This window comes from Eulemur rufifrons, chromosome 8 (genome assembly GCF_041146395.1).
Source record: "Eulemur rufifrons isolate Redbay chromosome 8, OSU_ERuf_1, whole genome shotgun sequence".
NCBI lineage: Eukaryota > Metazoa > Chordata > Mammalia > Primates > Lemuridae > Eulemur > Eulemur rufifrons.
Window position 1 is genome coordinate 122,141,651 of NC_090990.1, and position 10,609 is coordinate 122,152,259.

A 10,609-nucleotide genomic window follows, 5' to 3' on the forward strand; every position below is an offset into this window, starting at 1 on the left:
CCTCAGCCAAGGACAGAAAAGTGATGTCTCAATTATGTTCAATGCAATGAACATTTATTACAAACATATTATGCTTTGGTGATGCTGGGCTAAATAAAGGTGACTTGCTTCTGAAAAGTGCTGGGGTTTGAGGAAGGCCGATAAACAGCACCGCTCGCCTACCTGCGCTCACCCAGGTCTAATCAGATGGAAAAACACTATTGACAAACCCGATGTCGGAGGATATGGCTTATATCTGCACACAAATGGGCCTCCTAATATTGAGCTCCAAAATTAGACTTATCCACTCAGCAGCAGGAAGTTCTGGAAGACTGCAGATCTCCCCACATCAAGGCAGGCCTCTTTCTAAGATGTGGCAGAGAGCAGATCAGTACCATACTCCCCATCGGCTTCACTGGCTCTTTTTTTTTTTTTTTTTTTTTTTGAGACAGAGTCTCGCTTTGTTGCCCGAGGTAGAGTGCCGTGGCATCAGCCTAGCTCACAGCAACCTCAAACTCCTGGGCTCAAGTGATCCTCCTGCCTCAGCCTCCCGAGTAGCTGGGACTACAGATACACCAGCACACCTGGCTCATTTTTCTATTTTTAGTAGAGACGGGGTCTCACTCTTGCTCAGGCTGGTCTTGATCTCCTGAGCTCAAGCAATCCTCCCGCCTCAGCCTCCCAGAGAGCTAGGATTACAGGCGTGAGCCACAACGCCCAACCTTCACTGGCTCTGAAGATGAAGCAGAGACAGGCTGTGAGCTATGCTTGTGCAATTCCTCTCCCCAAATCACCAGACCACTCCTTTTCTTTTGTTTTTTTGTTTTCCTTTTTTTTTTTTTTGTTTGGCCTCCATGGAACATTGAAGAATAGGCCACTCCTTTTCATTGGAGGAAGGAGTGAAGCCAGTGAAGTGGGGAAAGAGAGCTGGTGCTTGCACTAATGGAGGCCCCTCACATGCAAGACTTCAGGAGAGAGGAAGCAGCGCCAGCCCTGTACTCTTTTAACGCATTAGGCCTGAGGCTTAATCCCTTTAACTTAACAAGTTTTTAACTCAGCAAGCTTGCAGCCATGGCCATGCCTTCAAGGAAGGAGATGAACAGTAAGGCGCCAAAATGGGTCAGAACAGAACATTCACGAAATCGCTTCCATGACTATCCCCAGGAAGTCTTCTATTTCCCATCTCAAATTATATACAGCCATGTTGTCCAATGTGGTCCCCTAGAGGTTGTGTGATCAGATTAAATGACAATGCGGAGACATTCCTATACAAAATGCCACAAATGAGAGCAGCTCCAAATTTGAATAGAACCTCCCTTTTATTATAAAATTACTTGGGAGATGTTAAAATCCAAAAGTTAATTACCCTTGCCAGTTAAAGTTCAAAGTCAAATTATCTTGCCCAGGTGAGTTAAAGATCAAGGAATGTGAAGTCCAAAAAGCAGCCTAATTTCATATTCTTTTCTATCTCAGCTGGAGAGTTCTTGCAACACCTGTGTCCTAGGCAAATGCTTCTCACCCGTTAGTGGGCACGAGGGTCACCTGGAGAGCGTGTTGCCTCAGAGACTCCACGCCTGCAGAGTCTGTCAGATTGAGTAGATCTGGGTTGTACCAGAGAATTTGCACTTATAAGGAGGACCCAGGTGTCACTGATGATGCCAGTCTGTGGCGCATACTTTGAGTAGCGCTAGCCTACACTCTACTCTCTCTCTTTCCAACTGAAGCAACATCTTCAAACCCTAGAATTTATAGTGCCAAGTATCTGATCTGCCTCACTTTTTAACTTAAAAAATCCAAAGAGTGAAATAGAAGGTGGCTACTATTACCCAGGTGTTCCCAAGAACTCTGTTCGTCTTAAGTCATCAAAAAATTCTACTCTTTCCTTGTTCCATATCACAGAATTTCCTGCTTTTTTAGGGAGAGAGTGGAGTGGGGCTGGGCGGGAGGCAGACTTCCAGAGACCCCAGTATGGGAAGCATCCAGAGAGGGCCATTTCAGCAAATCAGCCCGTTCCAAGAGTGATACTGATCTTTCTTACTCTCCTGTGGCGGTACAGGTACGCTAGACTTCAGGATTGGGACAACTTTCACCTATTTTCCAATAGAGCTAAACATCTCGTGCCAAGAAGAATTCCAACAGTTCTCTACTACCAAGGAATTGCCAGGTACATGGAGGGGCAAGTTCTTCACCTTCAAAAACAAATTCAAGAACAGACTGAGAATGCCCAGGAGAATGGTGTTGAGATGCTCAAGGTGAGGCTTGTTCTGCAGTTTCCAGTACAAATCACTCCTTGAATGCATTCCTGTCTGCCTCCTGTGCGAATTATTTTCTGATTACGGAATTTACACATGTTTATAATAGTTTTTGAAGGCACCCCCTCAAAATGATAAAGAAAAACATATAAACTGCCCATAAGCTTGATAATAAGAGATAACCACTTTTTTATACATTGAGATACCACTTTTCAGTTTTTTCCTATGTGTGCATGCTCATTTCCATTTTGTAATTTGCTCTTAAATATATTATAATTTCCATGTCATTACACTGCTTTTCACACTACTAATTAATACTGCATAGTATTTTATCTTATGAATATAGTATTAGATTATAATATAGCCCAATTATTCTTGGATAGAACTTTTCTGTAGTATTTTACTGCTATTGCTGTGATAAGGATCCTGGTAGATAAATCTCTGCACACAACGATTTTTAAAATTCAACTCCCATACATTAAGCACCAGACAATAGGTGCCTGGGCTGTAGGAGTGAGCAGGTTAGGTGTGGTGCCTGCTTCTGACAGTTTACAGCCTGCTATGGGCAGACCCCCTGAGAGAATGAGGGGCGAACCCTCTGGTTTGGGCTTGGCACTTGTTTGCCTCGTTTTTGTAAAAAAAACTGAGCACAGGTATGTTAGTTCTCTATTGCTGCGTCACAAATTCCCACAAACCAAACAGCTTAAAACACCCTCACTTCTCTTCGCACAGTTTGGCAGATCAGAAGTCTGGGTGGGCTTGGCTGGAATCTCTGCTCAAAGATGTATTTGATGTATGCGTTAGCATACATAATCGAACAGAATGTCGCTATTATTATTTTGAACAAGCTTGTACGTTAGATAAATTAAGAATAATAAAAGGGACATTTTTATTTTGCCTTCACTTATTCCCTCTTTGATGCTCTTCCTTTCTTTATGTAGATCCCAGTTTCTGACTTGTGTATTTTCCTTCTCTCTAAAGAATTTCTTTGAATGTTTCTTGCAAGGCAGGTCTGTTGCCAACGATTTCCCTCAATCTTGGTTTGTATGAGAAAGTATTTTGTTGTCAATTTTGAAGGATATTTTCACAGGGTACAGAATTCTAGGTTAGTGGGTTTTTTTTTTTTTTCCTTCTCTCAACGCTCTAAATACATCATGCTACTCTCCTTGCTTGCATGGTTTCTGAGGAAATGTCAAATGAAATTGTTCCACTATAGGTAAGATGCCCTCTCTCTGCCCCTGGCTTCTTTCAGGATTTTTTTCTTTATCTTTTGATTTTCTGTAGTTTAAAAATGATGTGGGTTTTTTTGTTTGTATGTTTGTTTGTTTGTTTGGCATTTATCCTGCATAGTGTTCTCTGAGCTTCCTGGATCTGCAGTTTACGTCTGACCTTAATTTGGGGAAATTCTCAGTCTTTATTTTTTCTAATATTTCTTCTTTTCTCTTTCTTCTCCTTCTGGTATTTCCATTATGCATGTGTTATAACTTTTGTACTTGTCTCATGAAAGACTTGTATAGTCCTTGAATATTCTGTTATTTTTTTTTTCAGTCTGTGTTTGCTTTTCAGTTTTGTAGGTTGGTACTGATACAGCCTTAAGCTCAGAAATTCTTTTCTCAGCTGTGTCCAGTCTATTAAGCCCATCATTTCTCTTAAAGTGTTTTTGACTTCTAGCACTTCTTTTTGATTCTTTCTTAGGATTGCCACCTCTCTGCTTATATTGTCCTTGCAGGCTCTCTACTTTATTCATTAAAGGTCTTAGCATATTAATCATAGTTGTTTTAAATTCCCAGTCTGATAATTCAAAACATCCTTGCCATGTTTGATGCTTGCTCTGTCTCTTCAAACTGTGTTTTTTGCCTTTTAGTATGCCTTGTAATTTTTCCTGATAGACAGACATGATGTGCCAGGTAAAAGGACTTGCTATAAATAGATCTTTAGTAACGTGACGGTAAGGTGTTGGGGGGAGAGAAAGCATTCTATAGTCCTGTGATTAGAGGTCTCAGTCTTTTAGTGAGCCTATTCCTCTGGACTAAGAACTTCCCAAATACTTTTCAGTCCTTTCCCCTTAGGTGGGACAGGAGAGCTACAGTTGGCTTCCGTTGGCGTATTTCCTGCCCCCGCATTCCTGCCACCACCCCCCTCCACCCAGGTCGGTTAGGCTCTGGTTACATCGTTTCTCCTGAAGGCAAACTTGGTTAAGAAGAACAGAGTGCTCTGGCTCTATAAAAATGGTTTCTCTTCCTCTCCCTCTGCTAGAAGTATGAGCGAATTTTTCTCCAATATTTACCTGAGATTCTGGTTGAACTCCTGGAGGTAAAACTCACAAAAGTATGGGGGCCTATCTGGAAGTGTTTTTGGTGTTTTTTTTTTTTTGGTTAAATTTTAAAAATCGTGGTCAAATAAACATAACATAAAATTTACCATCTTAACTGTTCTTAAATGTGAAGTTTAGTGGTATAAATACATTCATAAACCTTTGACTCCATCTCCATAACTCTTTTTTTTTTTTTTTTTTTTTTTTTTTTTTTTTTTTTTTGAGACAGAGTCCCACTCTGTTGACCGGGCTAGAGTGAGTGCTGTGGCGTCAGCCTTGCTCACAGCAACCTCAGGCTCCTGGGCTTAAGCGATCTTTCTGCTTCAGCCTCCCAAGTAGCTGGGACAACAAGCATGCACCACCATGCCTGGCTAATTTTTTCTATATATATTTTTAGTTGGCCAGATAATTTCTTTCTATTTTTAGTAGAGACGGGGTCTCACTCTTGCTCAGGCTGGTCTCGAACTCCTCACCTTGAGCGATCCACCTGCCTTGGCCTCCCAGAGTGCTAGGATTACAGGCATGAGCCATGACGCCTGGCCTTCCATAACTCTTCATCTTGTAAAACTGGAACTCTGTACCCATTATGTGTATGTTTGTTAGATCCAGCTGGTTTATTGTGTTAAGTCCTCTATTTATTATCTTCTCTCTGGTTGTTCTATCCATTATTGGGAGAAGGTTATTGAAGTCTCCAATATTATTGTAGAACTGTCTGATTCTACCTTCAATCCATCAGTTTTGCTTCATATATGTTGGTGGTCTTCTAACTAAGTGCATAAATGTTTTTAATGTTTATAATTGTTATGTCTTTTTGCTGTATTTGAAATTTTACTAACATATAATGTCCTTTTTGCCTCTTGTAAGCTTTTTTCTGATTTAAAGTCTATTTTGTCTGATATTAGTCTGGCTACCCCTGCTCTCTTTTGGTTACTATTTGCATGGACTATCTCTTTCCATCCTTTCACTTTCAATCTATTTGTGTCTTTGGATTGAAAGCAAATCTTTTGTAGCATGTAATTGGATTATGTTTTTGAAAATCCATTCTGCCAATCTGTTTTTTTAGTGGGGAGTTTAATCCATTTACATTTAAAGCAATTACTGATAAAGAAGGATTTTTGTTATTTTGCTATTTATTTTCTATATGCCCTATAGTTTTTTTGTCCCTCATTTCCTATATTACTGTCTTCTTTTGTGTTGCTTGAATTTTTCATAATGAGACACTTCAAATTTCCCATTTTCTTTTGTATATATTCTATAGCTACTTTCTTTATGGTTACCCTGAGGATTATATTTAATATCCTAAAGCTAACTTTAGTAGGATACCAAAACTTTGCTCTTTTAATAACTTCCCACCCATTTTGGTTGTTGATGTTACAAAATTGTATTTTTATACACTGTGTACCCCAAAACATAAACTAATAATTCTTTTAAATGATTAGTCTCTTAAATTATGTAGAAAACGAAATGTGGAGTTACAAACCAAAGTTACAACACTAGCAAAACTCCTCTTTTCTTGCTGCGACAATGGGTCCAGTTGTCATCTGTGGCGTATGTATCATGCTCTGTAAACCTATATCTCGCTCTTGCCCTATCATCCTACCTTTCTCTCCTCAATAAACCTCATTTTTTTGCTTGCCTTTAAACAAACTTACTAGCAATACTAGCTTTTAGGCTGGTAATTTTTTAATGTATTAATCTCTTAAATGATGTAGAAAACAAAAAATAGACTTACAAATTGTTACAATAATACTAGCTTTTATAATTGTCCATATATTTACCTTTATTAAGATCTTTATTTTTCCATACAGCTTCAAGTGTTCTTTCATTTTACCATGCAGAACTCCCTTGAGCATTTCTTTCTTTTTTTTCTTTGAGCATTTATTTCAGGGAAGTTTTAGTGGTGACACACTCTGCTTTTGTTTATCTGAGAATGTCTTAATTTCTCCCTCACTTTTGGAGGATATTTTGCCAGATATAGGATTCTTGGTTGACAGTTTTTTTGTTGTTGTTATTGTTGCTGTTTTTTTTTTTTTTTTTTTTTTTACTTTTAGCATTTGAAATATGTTGGCCTGTTGCCTTCTGGCCTACAAATTTTCTGATGAGAAATCTCCTGGTAATCTTATTGAGGATCCCTCAATAAGAGGGATGAGTTGCTTATAATTTGTCTCAGTGTGGGTCTCTTTGAGTTCCTCTTACTTGGAGTTTGTTGAGCTTCTTGGATATTTATAGTTGTGTCTTTTTTCAAATTTGGGAAGTTTTCAGCCATTATTTCTTCAAATGTGCTCTTTACTCTCTCTTTTCTCCTTCAGAGACTTGCACAATGAATTTGTTGGTTTGCTTGTATCCCACAGGTCCCTTAGGCTTTGTTCACTTTTCATCAATCTTTTTTCTGTTCCTCAGACTCAATAATTTCCATTGTCATATCTTTAAGTTTGCTGATTCTTTCTTTTGCCTATTCAGATCTGCTTTTGAATCCCTCTAAATGAATTTTTTTATTTCGGTTATTGAACTTTTCACCTCCAGAATTTCTTTTTAAGCCCTTTAGATTTTCTGTCACTTTATTGATATCTCCATTTTGTTCATACAACATTTTCTTGACTTTATATCTTCTTTTAATTCTTTGATCATCTCTAAGAGTTGTTTTAGAGTCTTCATCTAGGATATCTGGCATCAGATCTTTTCCAGGGACAGTTTCTGTTGGTTTTTTTCCTTTGAATGGGCCATACTTTGCTGTTTCTTTGTATGCCTTGTGATTATTTTGCTGAAAACTAGACATTTGAATTTAATTATATGGTAGCTCTAGATATCAGATTCTCCCTCTTCTCCAGAGTTTGCTGTGTTTTTGTTGTTATTGTTGTCATTGTTTTTGGTTTTTTATTTTTGTAGATTATTTCTGTGCCAAAGATCTGCTTTGTCTCAAGTCTTTTCTGAGCCTGTGCACGCAGAGTCACTTTCTAATTTTCCCCATATAGGCAGTTGCTTTGGAATGTCCTAGGATTTAATGCCTGGCTCTCAAAGGGGAAAAAGAGAAAAGTGAAGGTGGGTGAGAGGCGTTGGCCTTTTAAATCCCCAGAAGTCACTTCAGCCAGACGGAGAGGGACTTGTGACAAGGGGGGTGAGAGGGTGTAACAAAAATGGCTGCCTCCCTCGTTGTCTACCTCTTTGGTCAGAAGCAGCAATCAGTGATCAAAGCACAGATCCCTGATATTTAGGACAGGATCCTTTTTGCCCACCCTGGTTCCCACAAGTTCTGTGCAAATTGCTTCAGGAACACGTGCACAGCTCTTTGCTATAGGGCTGGGGTGGGGGGAATAAGTAGTGCTACTATGCCGAGAGCTGAAACTGACAACTTTAACTTACCATCCAAGCCTTCCTCTGGCAGTTACAAGCCTTTAATAGACTCCACAGTTCTAAAATAGTTATATTCTGACAGATTCTGCCAGTCTAATTATTGTCCAGGTGGGGACACAGATACCTGCTACTTCCTACTCTGCCATCCTTCCAGAATCCTCTTCCCCCTGGAGTTTTTAACTTACAGACTTGTCCACTTTGAGTCTTCAGGAATTCATCAATTACAGTTCGGGTTTTCCCGCCCTGGCACTGGTCCGCACAGTGGTTTCCACTCATGGTCTCTGCTCTGATAAGCTGTGGCTCCCTGTACGCATCTGTGTATCTCCCCAGTCTTGAGGGCAGCAGTTTGCCCTGTGTTCTCACCTCTCTGATAGATGGATCTAAGAAGAGTTGTTGATTTTTCAGTCTGTTCAGATTATTTGTTTCTAGGGCCGAATGGTGATTTCCAAGCTCCTTACGTGCAGAACTGGCCAATTTTCCCCTGTTTAATAATCAGAAGAAAGTTGTTTTTTTTTTTAAAGTTGTTGCAGAGAAATATTGATGGGCCCTCTCATGTCAGTCTCTGATCTGGGTGGACCATGGGGGCTATTCCACCTGACATTTACTATCTTATTCCAATACTTACTGTGCGTGTTTCTATAATGTACTTTCCCACTTGACTGCTTATATCCTTGAAATAGTCCCAGATCATCTGTGCAGGCAAGGACCCCTGTCTAATTCTGATATGCTGTGTTTTTCTCTTTAGAACTTGGAGAGTCTGGTGGCTCAAAATATCACTGGCCCCATTTTTTACCCGAGGCTCTACCACTTGATGGCCTATGTCTGTATACTAATGGGAGATGGGCATAACTGCGACCTCTTCCTGAACACAGCCTTGCAGTTCTCCAAAACACAGGGGAATGTGCTGGAGCAATGCTGGCTGAACATGAGCAAAGTATGTATCACCAGATAGCAAGCTGGGGTGGGGGGTGCTCACCCTTATAAAGAAGCCCCAGAATCCCACTGCCTGGCTAGGTTTCACCAGGCATAGAAGGTCATTTTGCCTGGTGAAAGTTTTGCTGGGCTGCCATAACAAAATATCTCGGGCTGGGTAATTTATAAACAATAGAAATTCACTGCTCACAGTTTTAGAGGCTGGGAAGTCCCCGATCAAGGCACTGGAAATTTGATATCTGGTGAGGGCCCATTCCTCATAGATGGTGCCTCTTGCTGTGACCTCACATCCTAGAAGGGTGAAAGGGGAAGACTCACTCCCTCAAGTCCTATATGGGCACGAATCCCATCCAGGAGGGCAGAGCCCTCATGACCTAATTACCACCCAAAGGCCCAACTCTTAATACATTACCTTAGGGGTTAAGTTCCAACATACGAATTTTGGGGGATGCCAAATTCAGACCACAGAAGTCATTATAGGCCTTTCTAGATTCTTACCAAAAGGGTGACATGTCCATAGCTCAGGTTTGTGAGCCTCCTCTTCCCCTTTAAGTTCTCATGGACTCTCTTCCCTCGTCCAGATCTTGTTTAGCATATCTCTCTCTGCTCCTTTCTGTGGCCACTTTCTACTTTATGTTACATTTATTTGCATGTCTTTCCTCCCCTCAAGAATGCGAAGTCTTTGAAAGCAAAAACCACACATCCTCCCAGCACAGTGGCTCTTACTCAGTTTTTGTTGAATAAGTGAATGAATGTACAATTCTATTTGTCTATTTAAAGAGGCATATGTCAGCGTCCTCCTCTGGGCAGCAAAATTCATTTTGGCCTGTGGGTTCACATGGTTTTAAAAGCTCAAGGACATTTCGCCATGTCTGGTATGAGGCCACTTTCTATGACCCAAGTTAAGGACCATCATTGCTTGTTCTCTTTCCCTCCTCTCAGGAATGGTGGTACTCAAGCTCCGAGTTCGAGGAAGCCCACTGGACTAAAACAGTCAGCAGTCTCCCGTCATGGGACAAAATTGTATCAGGCGAGGTAAACATGCAGGATGTTCAAAAAAACAAATTCATGATGAGAGTTAATATCTTGGACAATCCTTTCTAACATTTCATGAAAAGAACAAAGATTTTAGTACGAACCAAGCCTTTGCAGTTCTCCATTATTGACCCTTCTCTGTAGCCAGCCCTCTCCAGGCTCCTACCTTCTCTCTTGTTCCAGACGCAGAAGCAGACACATTGGTTTCTTCTCTTTCTGGAGGGTCAAAAAGGGTCAGCAGTGTCATGCTTTACTTTCTCCCAATTTGACAAAAGTTGCCTTTGCCCTTCATGTTGTTTTAGCTTGACCTGTTTATTTCAGCCCATGCAAAATTGTATCATATGAGAAAAATATTAAACACAAGATGGTGCGACAGCCTGTGTTATGACAGGCATGTTTCTAGTTAATGTAATTAAATTGAAAATTTTATTTTTTAAATGTCCAATTGCTAAATCTTTTGGAGGTAACACAGTATTACAAATAGCACCTGGTCACCTTTCTCTGAATATACTCAAATTTATCTCTATTTCTTTTATATATGAGTTCCATATGGAATGGCCAACCTGGAACACAAGGGGACTCTTAGTTCTCTTGTCCTACCTATAAGAGTCCTATTAAAACCACTTATGCACCTTTACTCTTCTGGCAGCCATTTTTGGAGTCACTATGGACATATTCCAGGTGACTGGAAAATAATCCCAAATTGCCCACTTATTACCTGTGCTTTAGTTTCCACATCTGTAAA

The 10,609-nt window shown here is 40.2% G+C and overlaps 1 protein-coding gene across 1 annotated transcript in view; it reads left to right on the top strand.

Annotated features, from left to right (window-relative positions):
- ADCY10 (adenylate cyclase 10) overlaps positions 1 to 9,933 on the top strand; it is a 72,349-nt gene extending 62,416 nt beyond the window's left edge. The window contains exons 31-33 of the mRNA XM_069480897.1: positions 2,036 to 2,231; positions 8,642 to 8,830; positions 9,772 to 9,933. Coding sequence (XP_069336998.1) covers positions 2,036 to 2,231; positions 8,642 to 8,830; positions 9,772 to 9,933 — 547 coding nt within the window. The remainder of the gene's footprint in view (positions 1 to 2,035; positions 2,232 to 8,641; positions 8,831 to 9,771) is intronic.
- Positions 9,934 to 10,609: the final 676 nt, after the last annotated feature.